The 19346-nt window shown below is 39.8% G+C and overlaps 1 protein-coding gene and 1 long non-coding RNA gene across 4 annotated transcripts in view; one reads left to right on the top strand and one right to left on the bottom strand.

Moving 5' to 3' along the window:
• Positions 1–3023: 3023 nt before the first annotated feature.
• LOC140197957 (uncharacterized) lies at positions 3024–13197 on the bottom strand. Of its 2 annotated transcripts, XR_011886072.1 has the most exons (5): positions 12956–13197; positions 12608–12723; positions 11495–11780; positions 10854–10963; positions 3024–3769 (listed from the first exon to the last, which is right to left on the bottom strand). It is a non-coding gene; the product is annotated as an uncharacterized lncRNA (long non-coding RNA). The 2 variants fall into 2 exon arrangements; XR_011886071.1 differs by having other exon boundaries at positions 3025–3769; positions 12608–13195.
• Positions 10661–19346, top strand: part of LOC140197956 (zinc finger E-box-binding homeobox 2-like) — a 145369-nt gene continuing 136683 nt past the window's right edge. For both annotated transcript variants that reach the window (XM_072258624.1, XM_072258623.1), the window contains exons 1-2: positions 10661–11149; positions 13285–13433. In XM_072258624.1, the coding sequence (XP_072114725.1) occupies positions 13361–13433 (73 nt within the window). In that variant the 5' untranslated portion in view covers positions 10661–11149; positions 13285–13360. The remainder of the gene's footprint in view (positions 11150–13284; positions 13434–19346) is intronic.

Here is a 19346-nt window from a genome sequence, read left to right as displayed (position 1 = left end):
AGCTTTCATAATAAGTCTCTCTCTGTTTTAGAGATGCTTCTTATGTAATCCTAATCCCTCACTTATATTTCTTGTGTCCACTGCCTGCCTTGTCTACTCAGCTGAAGAGGCAGACAGTGAGCACAAGAAATACAAGTGATGAAAGCGGATAATGGAGCAGATATCACCTTTTCCTTCTATTCCTCCTGCTCCTTTCACTTCTGGTGCAGTCTAGTTCTCCTGGGTTCTCTTGCTTTGGCACCATTCACCCTTTGTTTTTTTAGATTGTGCAGCATGCATTACACAAGGATAAAGTTTCCTCACTTTGCTGGTGGGATTTTCAGAGGCTCTCAGACCAATGCATGGACACTGAGTCTCATTTGATCTCTTTGCAAGACTCGTGATACTTGTATGGCTCTTGATGCTATGAGGAGATTGAGAATAGTCCTTGTTTTCTCAGCTTCATCCCTCTGGGCTGCAGAACATTTCCCACTCTATTGTCTTCCAGAGAATGTGGGAATGATAGATTCTCCCTGGAAACATGTGATTCACTATGTCAAACCATTTAAACTGCCTACTCCCATAGACCAGCACTGGGACCATAGCCCTCCATACCACCACCATTCAATAACCTATCCAAACTTCTCCTTATTGTTGAAATCAATCTTGCATACACCACTGCTGCTGGCAGCTCGTTCCACACTCTCTTGACCAGACTCACTCTACACTCTCTGAGTGAAGACGTTTCCCCTCATTTTCCCCTTAAACTTTTCACCTTTCATCCTTAAACCATAACTTTTGGCTGTTGTTCCACCCAAACTCAGTGGGAAAGTCTGCTTGCATTTACCCTACCTATACCTCTCATAATTTTGTATACCTCCATCAAATCTCCCAATCTTCTATGTTCCAAGGAATAAAGTCCTAACATATTCAATCTTTCCTCATAACTCAGGTCCTCCACACCCAGTAACATCCTTTTAAATTTTCTCTGTACTCTTTCAACACTATTTACATCTTTCCTGTAGGTAGGTGACCAAAGTGCGAACAATATTCCAAATTAGGCCTCATCAATGTCTTATACTGCTTCAGCATAACATCCCATCTCATGTACTCAATACTTTGATTTATGAAAACCAAAAGCTTTCTTTACGACTCTACCTACCTGTAACACCACTTTCAATGAATTATGGACCTGTATCCCCAGATCTCTTTGTTCTACCACACTCCTCAGTGCCCTGCCGTTCACAGCTTGACAGACATTTGTGTCATAGCGATTTGATATTCTTGAGATGAACAGTTGTGCACTTGTATTAACATGAGTCATAGATTCATGACAAAATAAAAAAGAACAAAGCATTATAAGTGTCAACATTTCCTCCAAATTGAGAAACAGTATTTGCAGACCATTCAACTATGATAGAGAACACAGCTAAATCCTCTTCTCACCTGGCATCCCAGCACACAGATTCCAGCTAGGGTCACATGATGATGACCAGGCACAGGAATGCTGCTGATTATCCTTTCTGCAATCCAGCAATGAGATCCACATTACTGCCCTGTAGCTAGTCAACTCAGCAAAGAACAGACATCAAACCTACAGCCTCTCTGATATGCATGCCTCATCCAATCTATTAACATTGGCCCGGCAGGGAGCCTAAATTGAAGTGTTTCAGAGCAATTGACTGATAAAGTTCTCCAAACAAGACAGATTATTGGATAAATGTGACCTTTGACACATATGTGGTGCTCACACTTTTGGTAGACCAGTAACTTCAAAAGAGTTCCTGCATCCACACAAGCCACTATTTAATAAAACCTTTCTTAGTGCTTGTTCTGAATACTTAATCACTTTATTTCAGTTATTAAGAATCATCATTATGCACAAGCAGATGAAAAGTGCTTGGCGAACAGGCCTTTAGCCTAGTGATGGCATCATTATACACCTGGTATAATCACTAATTAAACTGTTGTTGGTCCATCTCCAACAACTGGTGACCAACACTCCATTCCAGATATAACTCACCTCTGAGCAAACTAATGGAGTACAGATCTTTCCGAGGATAGATAGCTTACATGAATTGTCCATGGTACTATGATAGGCAATCTTTGGAGGCAAATATTGGAGTTCTTGATGCCGTGGAGTCAGCTGTTTCTGTACTTATGTATTCAAAGTTTGAATTCAGATTTTGAATCTATAAAAACCATTGAAATGTTAATGCAAATGTATTTTGATGTAACGAAGCACACTCTTTGAGTTGTATAACAGAAATATGGGACAGTAGAGTCTTTAAAGAGCAGACTGAATATGAGTTACTGTCATGCAGTGAATGCTGACGTTTTTCTTTTAAGCACAGATTTCATACTTAAAGGAATTCAAGCAAGCAGTGCTTTTTTCCCCTACACAAATGCAGTAAATTTATGAGCTCTCCAAATATCTGGCAAAGCAGTAATCTTTTTATTAGAGCAATATTTAAATTTCACAAACTAAAGATTCATTAGTTAGTTTTCCATCTAATATAAATCTCCCATGTTATAATATTATAATTAGATTTGTAACTTTCAGTGAAATCTCATCATTTAAATAATCATTTGGCAAGTTCTACAAAAATGCAAGCTATCATAATTTAACTCCTAATAGCCCTGTGCAAGTTCCTCACTGACCTAAATTTTATATTTACCACACCCAATGGAAATACTGTACATAACTTCAAATAAAATGTATTTTGACATTTCACCGCAGACTAGTGAAAGAACTAAATTAGAGGAAAACTCTGTTACAAGCATGGCATTAATGATGTAACCAGGGATTAATTTGGGGCAGGGAAGGATCAAAAATGGCAGTTGAGATGGAAGTAATTTTATATTAATCCTGGTTTTTGAAGATGTGCTTTAATGCACAGAGTAACATCACAAAGGGCTCCTCTAGAATTTTTTTTTGCATTCTGATCAATTTAAGTGGCTGCTGGGTGATAGTGACTCCCCCTAGATTAATTTGCAAAGCTGCCAGTTTTGTACACAATGATTACCAAACCAGCTGTTACTTATTTCTTTATTTTAAGTACGTGAGTGAACAATACCAACAGAATGACGAAGTTATGCTATTTGATCAAAAACAATAAATTAGAAGTAAAGCTTGAATTTATTCATTATACTTTAGAGTGTGAAGAGTTACAAATCATTGTGCTTTTTATAACCAATTTTAAGCACGGTATGCTTACAAAACCAATTATAGCAATACAGTCTGACAAATATGTTACAATGTTTAAATATAATTGTCCACATTCTGATGTTAGTTCCTGGTTGATGCTGTCTTTCTTTTAATACATCATAAGGATGATGAAGTGATGAGATAGAGAGGCCAGATTTACTTCGAAAAGGATTTGTTAAGAATATGTCATAATATCTCTCTCAGTTACAGTGTACAGTTCCTCAGCCCCTAACATTCTAATTATCTGACTAATGCCGTGTGCTTCTCTAAGGCTTGAAGGAATCACAGGGCTGCACTCTAAAATAGCAGAAGGCTCCCTTAACACAACTGTTATAAAATGATAATGTAGCACACAGTGGGATATGTAAGATAACATCATAGAAACTGCAGGGGGTGAACAGAACTCTTACTAGTGCCAGGCGAGGACCACCTTTGGCTTCAAAGGGAACTACAGCCATTTTGGAGCCATTCAGGTTTCCTCTGGACTCCAAAGTATTTCTCCTGTAGATGTTCCAGTCATTCACCACAGGGACTAGAGCTGAAAGTTTGTCTGATGTTGTTGCATTCCAAGAGATTGGCTATCTGCATAATCAGATAAAATACTCTAGTCACTTTTTGGTTTCAGGGGAAGATGTCATGGAGATTTTTTAGGAACTATATTCAAGTTACAGTTCCTGATAATCTGAAATAATCATGGGTCACCTTTAACAAAATTCAGGTACGCTACTAAAGCAGAATAAAGCACTCTGATCTAAGTTCACATATGTAATCAAGCAAGACAAATCTCTCTGCCAGCATTTCTACTGGTCAGATTACCAAGACCTGAACTTATTGACCTTACGATACAGTGATGTTCTGGTGCTTTAATATAAACATGCCGCTTTGCAAATAAAATCCATAATCCCAGAACAAACTCATTAAAAGTCCATTTCTGTTCCTTTCCCTCCTCCACAGTGCAGTCAATAAATACATTACATGGACCTTAAAATTATGCAGCGTGAGTATTAGTGTCTGAACCCTTAACATGCTTGTAGAAAACTTCAGGATATTTTAAAAATTGGTAAGTTATTTCGGATAAACATTTTAATGCCTCTGCTAAATCAAATAGCAACTCACATTTGTAAAGCATAATTAAAGTTGAATGCTCCAAGCTGTTTCACAGATATGTCACAAAAAAAATGGAAATGTAAGAAGGGGTGGCCAAAAAGCTTGAGTATGATAAAGGAGATAGCTTTTAAATAGAGTCTTAAAGGAGGAAGCGTAGGTGGGATGATGAAGAGGTCTGTGATGGGCCTACAGTTGGGTAAAGTGAAGGTACCACATACAAATGGTCAAAATCAGAGGAACAGGGAATTAAGGGAACTCTAAGGTTCATGGAGGTTCACAGAAGCATTGAAGCAACATTCATAATCACTTCAAAACCATAATGAATATAATAAGTTTAAGCATAAGTTAAACAGAGGCTAATATAAGTTATCACAGATGGACATGAGGAACAAGCAGCAATTGATGTGGGATGAGATTTGGGCCATAGGATTTCAGTTGATGGAAAATTGATAGACTACGTGAGAGGACTGATATTCAGTAGTTTAAAAAAAACATTGAACTATTGAAATTTGGAGGTGTCAAAAGCTTAAGATTCCAGATCGAGGCCAGGAAGAAATAGAAAATATTAAACAGATGGAAGCAGACATTTTTTTTTACAAAGGAATGAATACATACTGTAGCTGGACACATAGCTAAACAACAATTAAAATGTCAAAACTACCATGGCCAACAGTTGGAATTAGTGGTGTAAATATAAAGGCAGTGCTAGCAGCCATTGATGGTAGCTTTGGGCTGCAATGGTTTATTGAGTAAATATGGCCTCATTAAAGTCTGGGGCCTAGATATTGAAGGTCTTTTTGGGTAGTTATGCTACTTCTGGCTTGTAATGAAAGTATGCTTCCTGCCTGTTGTATTGACAGTTTAAGGCACTGTATCTGTAATGCGGGGACCATACTAATTACTAAGCTTCCAACACTGTACCCAAGATGCTTATTTTCATTACAACCTAGAGGTGCACACCATACATTTTTATCAAAGTAACCATGCAGGGCTTGCTTGAAACAGTTGCTAGATTCTTTTCATGTATATTAAAGGTATTAAATCCTGTTTGTATTAACTTTCACTGAATACATCTAGCAAGTTATCAATACAACAAAAGTTTAAAAAAGAGCTCAGGTGTGAAAACTGGTCTGTGTTACATAATACAGATCCCAGATACCTTCTAAGTGTCCTGGGCCTTGTGAGGAACTCTCCTTATCTTATTCCCTATTCCCTTGGATTGAAGACTGTAAGAAAATTGTTGCAATTGGCTTTGATGTTCGCCACACTTGATTGAATTCACAGTCCTGGCCCATACATGAAGGAAAGTCATTCAGGTGTGAAAACAGACTGACGCTGATGCACATAGAACTCGATTTAGCCTATGTGACTTTGCTTATGGAAGAAATCAGGAAAACAAGACAAAACTGGGGTAGAGAAGTATTTTAGCAATTGTCTAGTTGTGGTTTTATATATTTGTGAGTCTCCATTAAGCTGAAATGCCAAATAAGTTTTTGAAATTTTTATCTATTTAGATCAGAGGCAAAAAAAATGTAAAACAGTTGTCTTTTGAATAAACCAAATCTGCATTCAAGAAAATATTCACTGTAATATCTAATCTTGTATAAATTATAGCTGCCCACATCGTCTTGGGAGGTTTGAAAGAGTGGGAAACTGTTGCTAAGAAGCTGGGACTAATTAACATGCTGTAGATTTGCCTTTAAAATTTTGAATGACATGGAACGAGACCAACAAAGACTCTCCCAAATGCTACTGTTCTCACCTCTGTTCTGTAGGCTTCTGCCTGTCTTGTGACCCTTCTTTTCTAGATAATTTGGTTCCAATCATCAGTTGACCCATATCAGCTCAAGAACAACTTTTAAATTCAATTTATTTCAGCAGGGATCAGCATCCTGTTTGTTTCTGTGATCTCATCTAGGATCCCTAACACTCAGAAAATGTGAGTCTGCTATCGTACTTTGCTTTCAGTGACAGCAATAATTTACGTTTGAGATATCGAGTGAAATTTATGTTAATTTTCTTTGTAAAGAGAGCTCTCTTACGCAATCATCGCCAGCTGCTGGTCTGTTGAGCACTCGTTTCCAGCATATCTCACAGATTGTTTTGGTGAATTTGTTTCAAATGTAGTGATAGTCCTAACGGATTGCATTACACTGTTTACGATAATCTGCCGCATATATGTAAAACAGGCAATCACCAGAAATCTGGTGCAGTGTAATTACAGGATTCTTAAAGGTATCAACCACTCGAAGAAAAATGTTGCTGCTTTGGCTGAAGTTGCTTTTATTGATCCCAGTTAGGGATTGTTTTATTTCGATTGGTGCTCAATGCCTTTAGCCTAATAATATTGTGAATGACGACCTTGCACTTTGCTGATTTGGACCCAAGCTGCTGTGGCTATGGCAGACAGCAAGCTGATTGTCTGCCTCAGTTTTACCACTGGCATTTTGTTAAATCTGATGGTGTTTATCCCCGTCACAAAGCACACTGTGTACGAAATCATACATCAGGCATGGACTGAAAGACAGAGGCTCAACAGAGTAGAAAGATGAGTTAATAAGTGGAGACATGCAAGATAAATTTAAGTATTGGCAGTGTAAACTGAGTGCCTCAGGGCACCATATTGGAAAGAGATCTGAGGGAACTGGGCAGTGGCTTACTGAAGCCAACAAGCCACCATGCGAAGCAGTAAAGCTCACCAATAAATAAAATGAGGAAGATACAGCCTGATAAATGTACACAGTGCTCACAACAAGGATATCCAGAGGTTTCATGACCAAATTGTTTCCTTGCAAAGACATCTGATTATAAGGATATCTGCAAGAAATATAAGGATATACAAACTAGAAGCAAGAGTAGGCCATTTCCACCATTCAGTAAAATTTTCATTAATTTTTTGGTTTAGCATTGTCAGTCCTACACTGATCTGATTCCTCCAGTAAAAAAAAGCTCTAAGTCCTTCTTCTGAAGTTGGCACATCTCAGAGAAGATATTATTTGAGTATTTGGAACACTTAAAGGAATTCAAATTAGGGTCTACTAAAAATTCTGGAACAAAGGAATATGGTCTTCAGTTTACAGGAAGAGAGGAGAAAATTTAGTTAAATTTGAATTATTTTTGCTCGTCAATAATTGAATATATAAAATGGTTTGTAATTAAGAGTTTTAGTGAGAGTTAAGGGAGAATTTGATAGATATTTGAAGGAGTGAGTGACTGATTGAAGATGTTTGAACCAGTAAAATGAAGCTCAAATTATTTTCCTATATTGCGCATTAGGTCTAAAGTGTAGAGATTATGTCATCAGTTCTCTTTTTAAAAGGGGAATGCCACAATAAACATGTTTAATAATACAAAGGATGATCAAAGACAAAAATATTTTCTAATTTGACTTGAATTGTCTATTACTCCTTATATTTAAAATCAGTGATACATACTTTACAACTTTTTAGATCATTATCACCATAAAACATGTGGCACACTTTTAAAGCGGAATTCAATATGCTAATGATGTTTTGTTCATTTTTTGCTCATCAGTACTATACACTATACTCTGTGCTTCAAAAAGTGCTGATGTTTTGCTGGAGTGCAATTGAACGAATGCCCACCAGTGACCATGCAATGTAGGCATGCAGCATGTCTTTACATGATTTCACAGTATTTGCTTCCAATTTTTTTTCCCTGAGATTCACCATAGCCATCCCAAGTGCTCCACACACTTGATGGCCACACATAAACACTTCAGGCAAGGGATGATGGATTGTCCCAACTCAAGCCAATATTCCCTTTGAGACCAATTGCAACAACAACTGTTGCTGCCATGACCAAGATCAGTGTATCAGCATTTATCAAATGAAGGACCATCCTGATCTCAATGGTGCAGCCACTAACAGGGTAGACGTATTGAGTCATTGAAAAATAGCTTCTTAATACTTGAGAACTTATGTATTTTAATTACAACATCACTGGGGTGACATTTGATAACTGTACCTTTGCTAATATTGTTAGATCCTTCATATTGTCTGATGCAATAATCCCCTCTGAGGATTTTCCCTTCTAACTCTTTAGTTTACTATTTAAACAAAATGTAAGTAGAAATACATTGTCAGAATCTGCATGAGTAAAAGGAATCTTTAATGATTGGATTTTTTAATTGTGAGACTGGCTGCTAGAGTAATGCTGAAGCATACCTGTAAAATATTCTGTTGCAATTTTGCTTAAGAAAGCATAATATATATTAGATTCATATGTATAAAATCATATTATAGGTCTCATAATATGTATAAGAGAGGTGCTTAAGCATACTTCTAAAGTATTCCACTGTAATTATGCTTGAGGAAGTTTTTTTCTTTCTAGCGGTCAAGACCAAGAGTAGCTGAATCTTGCACGTTTCTGAGTTTAAAAGTTCACTTAAATAAAATACTGTTGCTGCAGAGCTCTCTCATCTGAGTTATAAGGAGATGTGGAAGAAACAAGAATTGAAGAGTAGGCCATTCAGTCTCTAGTGCCTATTTCGTCATTCAATAAGATCTGTTATCTCACGCCATTTTCCTGCATATACAGTCTCCTTTGATACAGGCTCTAGAATCTTTATCTTGAAACCATGGGCCCCGGGGAGATATTATTTAAGTGCCGGTAATGTTTAAAGGGAGTTAACTTGGATCTTAGTATTAGCTTTAATAGAATTGTCCCTTTCTCCACCAGAAACGAATAGATTACCAATATGCATCATAAGGAAATTGCAAGTTAAAGAGTCACAGACCGACAAGTTTTTAAAAAGACGCAGCTCCAAAGAGCAAATTGCTTGAGTTATTTGGCCTTAGTGTGTAAGTGCTGCTCTCAAGTGATTGAATTCATTGTAAACTTATTCTGAACATTGCTTAATTGCGTTGTGTTGCAGAATGGGAAAAAAATGTTTATAAAAGTCTGCATCAAAGGACAGCTGATTAACTCCGGTCTTGGTATTGGATACACTGGCAGCGAACGCAGAACTTTACCCAGATAAGAATGGAAAAGATGTGCCTTGAAAGTCCATACACTTGGTTCATATTTATGCAGAATGTCATTTACCAGGTCGTTTTCCCGAAACATGTTTCACGTCACACCCATGTTGTTACACAGACACTGCTTTATTCAGTAATGTTCGAATAATGCCGGGAATCTAAGGAAGCGACCCGGGTATCAGGACTTTTCAAGACCCCTAGAAAGTCAGCTCATGTTTCGTTACAAGGAACATACTTCGTAAATTGTGCGCCTGTTCCTGCACAGAAAAATGACCGACTCCAATAAATTATCAATCGAGTTTATTGCTCAGTATTTGGTGATTGAAAACTTAATTAACCAAACAAGAGTTAGCGACATGTCAGGGGCGCAGGGAAATGTGGGGCTGTCACCAAACCAATGGTTCCAAAACGGAGGCTGGGCTTTTGCTACCATGTAAAACGAGTAAGAAAGTCTTATTTAGAAGTGCAACAACCAGTCAAAAATAGAGGAAAGCACCAGAAAAATGCACTACACACTTCTGTGTATAGACGCACACAATGAAATACACACGTAAAACATTTTAGAACCACACCCTACGAACTCAGAGATAAACGCTTGTATATCCTTCCAACCTCAACCCTGTGGATCGTCGTTTACTTAAAAGCAGGTAATGGTTTCTCTGCAGCTCGTGAGAAATTCATCAACACAGTCCTTAACTCTTTAGCTGCCAGGGCATTACACTTCGTCGGATTGTCCTCATCCTCACTCTTGTTTTAATTCAGTTACTGAAGAGTAGGGGGTTAAGGCAGCAGTCTAAGTTATTATTAAGAGGTTGATGCTTAAGACAATTTCTGATTCAAGATAGATATAACTATAGGTTACAGTACAGATTCTTGGAGGTAATGAACTGTAAGAATCATGTGCCATTTTTAATAAAACGGACTTTTCGATGTATTTTATTCCGTTAAAAAACTAAAACAGATAGAAGTTATTGAATAAGTTGTAAATTACGAGGTATTGCGAAACTTTCAATGGGACACGATTTAAAACGCGGAAAAAAAAGAACTATCGATGTCAAAATTCCAGCTCGTGATCAGTCGATTCAAATTAATTGTAGAGCGCAAAAAAAATACGCGAGCTTCAAACTTTTTTTGTGAAATAATGCCGCGGCAAAAATAAATACAACCGGAGTAAATCTGATCCGCAGCCGTATCTAGAAGGCTGCATACATTGCGATGCCTCCGTCTAGCCCACTGCCTCAGTATGCTTAAGCCAGAGTTGAAAAGAGCTAGAGTTTTTTTTCGCGTGTGTAGTCACTGAGCAGCTCGGGGTTTGAGTGATCTTTACTTTCACATACAGTTAACCAGTTAAGATTCGTGCAATTTCACGATTGCGCCGAATGAGGGAGAGGGGCATCTGCATTTCCGCTCCCCACCACTCTTCCCTATTCTCTGCTGCTAGCTGCGATTGTAAAGGTAATGTAATCCAGATTGTTACTGAACGCACAGAGGGAGAAAAAATGTTTGAAAACGTCACGTCTACCGATGATCACGTTTACGGATCTTCAATTATCCCTTACCATGAAGATAGGTGGCGTACGTTTCTGCGGCCGCACTTCAGGGACTCTCTTTATAGAAAAATGTCATTCCAACAAGCGGAACACGTCAGTCCGTCCACAGGTTGTGTTTCCTGGTGTGGGAGACAACGGAGCGATCAGTTCCAACCTGCACAGCAGGAATAACGGTCCTTCTTCAAGTCTTTAAAGGTTTTCCCTCTCCCCCTTTAAAACAAAACCTCGACTTCTTCATGTTACTTCATCTTCATCCTGCCGATTTCTTACCAGATTTAACAAACAACACAGCCAGGACGAAGCAGGTATTTTATTGATATATATATATATATATATATATATATATACATCTGTCAATGTGTGTGTACATATATAGTTTTTAAGGACAGTTAATATAATACGCGAGAAAATAAACTTTGGTGAATTTAACCCGCTCTTTCTCTCCTCGGAATGTTGTGGGTGCAAAACTTTGTCAAAGTACCTGACGCCCAGGTGTAAAAAAGGTGTTGATGAACAAAAATAAAACGAGTCAACCTGCCGATTTGGCTTCTTTAGAACAATATATAATTTTTCCTCCAACTCGCTTGTGTTTTTGGAGTTGCGTCTGTATTTATTTTAGGAAGGAGTGGATTATTGAAAGATACCGTTACCTGCTACGACAGTGCGAGTCTCTCGACGCGTCCCATGTCCTCGTTGTGGTTATAAATTAGAGGGAATTTTCGAGGGATTTAAAAGCTCGGTATTGTTTTTTTATTATTATCTGGAAATTTTCGGGGAAAAGTCACATTTCACAAGTGAAGGACTCTCCGTTTCTTGCTGCCTGGAGATAGATTCGTTGGCAAAACTTTGGATCCCTTTCGAAACTGCGCCGTGCTTCTGGTCTCTCTCACCGCATTAATTATCTCGGAACTTCAACAAGGGGGTCGGGAAAATCTGCTGTAAAGATAAAAGTGAAAGTTGAGCGCATGTTTAAGGTGGATCATTGATAAAGTCAGTTTGATCAGAATTCAGCGAGCGGATGGTGTAGAAAAAAACGTATGATTCATTGTGTAGGTGGTAGTCGAAATTGTTTATTTTTTCCCTTTACTCGAATAAGTAAAAAGAAAGTACAATTGTAACGTGTGGCGTAATTATGGCATTTTTCACTGTCATGCCTGGTCGCTTATGTGACTTTATTACATAAGATAAGTCAGTCGAGCCTTTCTGAGTGGTCTTTTATAGGCATTTTTTAATTTGATTATGTGGCTTGTGGTTGGGCTTTCATATATACAGTGTACGCGAGTAAATATTAGCCATTTAGCGTATAGTTTCAGGGCGCTGATGATTTATCTGATGCGAACCTTTTTAAGAGTAATGACTGGATTCCCCCTATTTGTCAGTTTCGTTTCAGTTTGAATTCACAACAAAACATTTTTTTAAAAACGCTTCCTGCCACCATTTGCACGCCGTAAATCGTCCCACTTTAAGTAAAAGAAAAGGAACATCTGTAAATTTGGGGGAATTACCAGATCCATGTCATATTACTGTTACACATTGCCCACATGGGCTGGAATCACCTTTAGTTAGTGGGGTTGTTTGATGCTTTGGGCGGTGTATGAATGTGTGTGTGTGCGAGAGAGAGAGCGAGAGAGAGCGAGAGAGAGAGAGAGAGAGAGAGAGAAGTGGGGGTTGGGGAGGAGGTGAAACGGGCACTGGAGAATATTTGGTTTGGGGAAAGAGGGTGCAAAAAGTAAATAAAAGCAGGTAAAAAAAAGTGTACATGCCAAAAAGGGCGGAAACGCATTGATTGACTCTGAGTCTGATCTCAGCCGGCACCGTTACTTTGCCTTTCATCACCTCAGTTGCACATGTAGTTTAACGATTACACGTTTCCTACAGTCTGAAAGAATAAAAATCAAATATTTCTGAAGTCTTGCAAAGCAGCACGATGTTCACACAGAACCAAACCATCGACCGCCAGGGTCTTTTCTCCCCACCTCTCCCAGCTCGTAAGTCAGTGAATCGCCCACGTTTCTCCCCTCCCTCCATCTCACTCAAACAAAAGGGTAAAGTGAAACAACACACTAAAAAAAATCCTTCTTGGAAAAAATAAGGTCAAGATTGATTCTAACGATATTGTCTTCTTTAAAATTGTATTATTTAAAAGAAAACATAGCCGACTGATCTTTCCGTGTTTGGCCGGTCGCAGGCTTTCCGTTCTCGTGTAATGGCCCCAGTTTTGAACATTTTGAGATAAAGAGTTGTGATGAGCGCTCAGAGCTGTGAGGGCGGACAGAGGTGCTGGCTTGTAGCTGCCCTGGAGCCACAGTCCGCTGAGTGCGCTGGTGGCCGGGGCTGTCTTTATTTCGCGGGCAGTATTTAAATGAGTACCGTAAAACACATTGTTGGCGTGTTGTGTTTTGTAAACGCTCCCTCTGTTTTTTTTTCTCTTTCTCCGAAGGACCGTAAAGCGTCGTGAAAAGAGCCGGGGGGGACGAGCCGATGCCGAGTCCTGGAATCTGATCAGACTCTTATCAATGAAGCAGCGGATCATGGCGGATGGCCCCAGGTGTAAGAGGCGAAAACAAGCCAACCCCAGGAGGAAAAACGGTAGGAGAGAGCACCTTTCCTTTACTGCAGTCGTCTCCCGCACAAAGTTAGCCCCAGATTATTAGCAGCGGCTCCGTTTTTGTGTGTGTGTAATGTTGATTGACTTGAAAAAAGAAACCTCCCCCAGTGAAAGTGCAGAATGTATGTTGTGTGAAAGTTACTCCTGTCCCTCGCTCTCGCCAATACATTGATTTACCTCAAAGAGAAAACCGTTATGTGCCTCTTTTGTTTGTTTTTCAAGTGACCGTTTATTTATCTAAACTCTTCCGATTAAAAAGAGACGCCGAGACTCTGGCACCACTTCACTGTAACGGCACACACCTTCCATATATCTGTTCAGTCTTTTAATACTTTATTCCGATCCGGTTTCCTTTTACATTGTCTGTTTACATTAAAGACCCTTAACTTTTTTTAAATATGAAAAAAAGACCTTATGGCTCATATTGAAGGAGAGAGAAGCCGAACCGAGTTCTTTTTTTAATATAAAAAGCAGACCGCGATCTCTCTGTGCGTCTCTTGCTTCTTTAGATTTTGTTGTGTTGATGTTGTGTGGTTCGGAAACACGGAAGGTATAATTGATAACGGAATCAGAATAAAAGGTTTCTCTTCTTGGTACCTAGATCTTTGTGTGTGAGAGTGTCCGTCTCTCTCTCTCTCTCCCCCCCTCTCTCTCTCTCTCCCTCTCTCCACCCCTCTCCCTCTCCCTCTCTCCCTCTCCCTCTCTCTCCCCCCCCCCTCTCTCTCTTGCCCCTTGCAGTATTTAAAGCTCGAGCGTGCGTGTTTCAAAATCAGGCTTTTGTTGATGGGTTTATTATTCATGTTCCCACCTCGCACAGGCTCAAATGTTATGCCGCCAGCTCGACATTTTGTGTACCATCCATTTCATCATATGTGTCGCTCCCCCCCCCCACCTCCACCACCCCACATCTCCACCCGCCCCTTTGCTGGAGATGTTTGGCTTCATCAGTAAATAAAGTGTCCGTGACAATAGCAGATAAAAAGATGGGAAAGGAATTGCGAGTTTCTGTTTAAAGTAGTCCATAGCAACTGGACGGGATGGCGATGTGCGGTGTGTTTGCGTATTACCTTGCCCCCATACGCAGTCTCTTTTAGCAAATTAAAGTTATTGATTTTTTTTGTTGTTATACCAAAGATTGAGTCTGATACCCTTCTTTTTTCCCTCTTTCCCTCTTCCTAACCAAGTATTCCTGAAGCACGTTGCTAGTGTCAGGAGATTTAACCAGAGTGCCCCCCTCGACTTTCTCCCTTTCGTGAGTGTGTTTGTTAGTGTGTGCCAGAAACATGGGAACACGGGATTAGAAACCAATGCTCAAGAAAAGGCATATTAAGGTAGGGATCCTTTTTAAACCGAGATCCCTTTTAGATCAGTGGCTGGATATCTGTTGTGACTTCAAGTTTTCTTGGGTGCCCTGCTTTCTGATTAATTTAAAGACGTGACTTTTACCCCTGACACTATAATCCATATCCCATCCCTTTTCTTCCTGTTCTGGTCGCTAGTTAAGAGCGGCAGGTAAAAAAAAATCGCTTTCTATTTACTCCCGTGGCACATATACATCCAAATGCCTTTCCCTTGGGAAACCGCCTGCTTTTATCATAGTCGTTTGCACGAGGGGGTTTCTTTATTTATATATATATAAAATTCTCACCCCCCCCCCCCACACACACACCCTACGCCTCTTCTGGAATCATAGCCATGGAAAGATGTCAGCCTCTTGCTTGTGCATCCGCTGATAGCAGTATTTGAAGATGTTATCAGGACGATATGTATTGCAGGAAAGAAGGAGGGAGGGGGTGTGGAGGAGATGTTGGGCTGCGAGTAATTGTATGTGATCAGGCAGGAGGGGAGTGAAACACCAAGAGGAAAAAAATATCGAACAAAAGGCAGTGTCATTTTCAGTCACAACCCGAGTCAGATGATTACTGACTCATCTGTAACTTTGAAACACTTTTACTTTAAGTGTTTTGTTTCAGGACTCGGGAGACCTGCGCTTACTTAATAATTTATACTTTGGGTAACTTTGATTTCCAGTTAGATCAAAGGAAATCAAACTGCTTTTTAGCAAGTGAAATTGATGTGCATGTAACAATTTCGCAACTGGTAGCCACGATGCCGTTATTGAGGGTGTAGTTGTTCGGTGAAAATAAATTGTCCTTGTCGATTCGCAAAGATATTTTGTCTCTCTCTCTCTCTCTCTCTCTCTCTCTCTCTCTCTCTCCCTTTCTCTCTCTCCTTCTCTCTTTCTCTCTCCTCTCTCTCTCTCTCTCTCTCTCTCTCGCTTTCTCTTTGTGCTTCCTCACCCCTCAAACTTCGCTACCCCAACATACACAGGTCCTGTTCATGGCTCTTCCTTCCGAGTACTCCTGCTCTGCTGAGGGTGCGCTCTTTGTTCAAAACAGAATTAAAATTAGTGCCCACTATGTTTAATCATATAGTGGGGTGACCGGTTTCACCTCTCACATATAGTCGTTTTATATAAATACTGGTCTGCTGGTCGTGTCCTATTCGTCAAAGTGATCACTTATGTGAAAGCCTCAAAACTGAATGAATCGATCTGAATTCGCTTTAAAGGTGAACTTAAATCCCGAGAAATGTTTTAAAGAAAGTTTTGAAGAGTTGAAATGCGCGTGGTGTTGAGATTTAAGTGTTCCCTTTCAGTTATAAATTAAAATAATTGCAGTTAAAACAAAACCTGCCGAATTCTGGGTGATCTAACTCCTAAAAAAAATCACCCAAGGCTTTCTAGTTAAGAGGGAGAGAGCGGGAGCAAAATAAAAAAAAAGGCCACGGGATTAACTGTTGTGGGCCGACACTGCTGCTTCTGTTGAGCGACGTTAAACAGTGAACCTATCATCATGGTCGGCTGACCCAGTGTATGTCTCAGTCCAGGTTCGGGAGTCTGCCCTGCTGCAACAACAAACTTAACACCCCCAAATAACTTGTGGAGGAGTGGCGGGGGAGCAGCAAAGTCTCTGCAGACAATGGGAAAATGAGCACTACCCAGGAAGCCCGAGAATCCTTCACCAGCACAGCTCAAACGCTGTTGCAATACTTTCATCAGGTGTTGTAACTAACAGCCAACTGTAAAAGCTGCACTTGGTTGCCATTTACAGCTACCCCAGCGAGCAAATGTGAGAGAGCTGGCTTTCTTAATCTAGATTTTATATCATGCATAATAAAAGAGCAAAGTGGACATAATTACAGGCGACCGTCCAGTTTATTTTTTTCAGGTAATAAAATCACTCAATAGGATTGTAAGGATTTATTCTCCCGCCCCCTGTACTTACTTCAAAATAGTACCCATCCATCAGCAGCAGTAAACACATTAGTAAAGGATCTTTCCCTTCTGTTAGGATATATTGATCATTGTCAATAAAGGTACATTCGAGGAATGGATTGAGAGTAAAAGATCCAGATGCTTCGAACGGAGTTTTGTATCTGCATTCATGCTGAAGGTAAAAAGGACAGGCAGAAATTCATTTATAGCAACATTGCTTTCAAGACTTAACAAAGGCAGATTCCTTACAATCCAAACATTTTAGCCTGCTGTCATTAGTCCTGGCATTGTAGGCGCACTTTCACTAAAGGGGAAAGAAAAGGCTTTCTGAATATCGTCTTTTAAAGCCTGCAATTTCTTTTCGCTCCTTGCGTCATGACTAAGAAAGCGGTTTCCCAAGGTACACACTATTTTGCTCCTGTTATCAAAGGAGAGAGAGAGAGAGAGGGAGAGAGAGAGGGAGAAGGTTTGCAGTGATCACAGACAATTGATTGTCAGGACTAATGTGTTTCATTTACATGTTGATAACGTCAATAGTGCTAGGGTGTCCACTGTACTATTCAGTCCGCATCCCACAAGGGTGCAATTGTCTGTGCGCCCAAGACAGACACCTTTCCTGATGGGCTTTTAGTTGGCTTTTTGAGCCTGTTTAAAAAAATAGCAGAGAGGGGGTGGGGAGAGGGAAAGAGTCAGGCTGGCTGCTATGGCATTACTGTTTGAAAGAAAGATTCTTTGCTTAAAGCGTGTAACATAATTAATAAAGATCTTCCGACACTTAATTGCTGATGGGTTGAGCAGATGCATGCAAGATCATTGGGGGGGGGAGGAACTAAGTGTTTTCAAAGCAAAATAATGCATGTTGTAAGAGAGGCTATCATTTTTACGCTTTTAAAGAAAACTTTGTCATTTAAAAGTGTGCAATTGTGAGAAGAGGTATTTATTTTGTTGTCTCTAAGAGTTCTGCCTAACGGGAGAATATACACAGCAGAGGTACCGTTAGCTGAACTCTGACACTGCGGTCTTTTAAATGCCTTAGGTATGATTTCACTTTCACTCACATCAATGGTGACCTGAATGCCTTTCATATCTGATCCGCCGTGTCTCTCCCAGTAAACATCCCCTGAGGGGAGAACAAAGAAAGAGCTTCTTCTTCTTAATCACAATTCAGCCCTTTCACCGCCAGCAGGCTAAATTTGCATTCGGCATCAAGAACAAGATGAAAAGAAAAAGTGAGAAGGACGGAGAGTGGGAAGGAGAAAGGAGGGGAGGGTTTGGTGTCGGGGAAAATAGCTTAGGTGTTTGTAAAAGCTAACTGGGCTTCCCCTGGTTACAGCCTTACATGGCTAGCAGTCAGTCTCCCTGTCCGTGTAGCCTTGGCCTGCATCACGGATAGATAATGTTTCAGGATGGCATGCTTGTACTATTCGTGGCCACTCGCTTTAACACTTGAGCAGAACTGTTTAAAGAGGATCAAATTCTGCTCCAGACTCTGCCGTGTCTGAGGTCAGGTGTATGTCCTGAAAGTGCCTGTTATACCACATTTTGTATTGCGTTGTTGTTGAAAAGCATGGTGTCACAGTTCAAAAAGAATAATGTGAGAGAGTCTGGATTTTTCCTTCCCCAAGCCATGAAAGAAATATTCTAACGATATCTATTTTAGTTTCAGTTTAATTTCACCTGATTATGAAAAAAATAGATATTAAAAAATAAATGTAATAATAATTCAGCTTCTATGGACCAACACAAGAGCGCGCCCAGACGACATTCCGCTATGCCCAGAAAAGCTGTGATCACGAAGTTCAAGGTATTTAGTTAGTGAAGTTGACAGCTATGGTTCAGTCACTACCTTTATCTCCAGATCTTAAAAAGCACAGGTTTTTTTATTGCAAATCAAGCTTCACCAAAACGTACAAACAACACAACCATACATTTTGAGCGAACCAATTGGAACAATTAGCAGCAATTAATTGGTTGGGTTGGACTTGGTGAAATTAACATGAACACAAGAGATTCTGCAGATGCTGAAAATCTCGAGCAACACACGCAAAATACTGATTTCTGATGAAGGGTCTGGGCCTGAAACGTCGACTGTTCACTTCCATAGATGCTGCCTGACCTGCTGAGTTCTGCCAGCATTTTGAGTGTTGCTCTGAAATTAATATGACTTACTCACAATACCGGAGTTATGGCACATTTAAATAACTTTCGTTGAATATATATACTATATATTTTTTATATACTAATATGTGTGTGTGTGTGTGAGAGAGAGAGAGTTATATACCTTTCTGGGAATTGTAATAAATTACCCTTTACCTCTGGGTAACTGCGTGGACTGAAATACTGCGAATGCTGGTTTAGGTTTGAAGTTGTTTCAGAGGACTGTCGGTGAATGAATGTAGGCAACCCGTCTACTTTTATGGACGGGTTTAAGAACTAGGGGATAGGCTTTTTCCTTTATATTTTCCTTTCTCCCTTCTCCCTGCTCCTCTTACATCGGCTGAAGGTTTAAGCGGATTTACTTCCACGAACACCTTCGGATACTTGTTGGGGATGGGAGAACTGCTAAAAGTCGGGACGGGTTGCGGAGTAGAGAGTGCAAGGGCAATTCTTCATTCAG

The sequence above is a fragment of the Mobula birostris genome, chromosome 5 (genome assembly GCF_030028105.1).
Source record: "Mobula birostris isolate sMobBir1 chromosome 5, sMobBir1.hap1, whole genome shotgun sequence".
Lineage (NCBI taxonomy): Eukaryota > Metazoa > Chordata > Chondrichthyes > Myliobatiformes > Myliobatidae > Mobula > Mobula birostris.
This window is presented reverse-complemented; position numbering and strand designations above follow the sequence as displayed.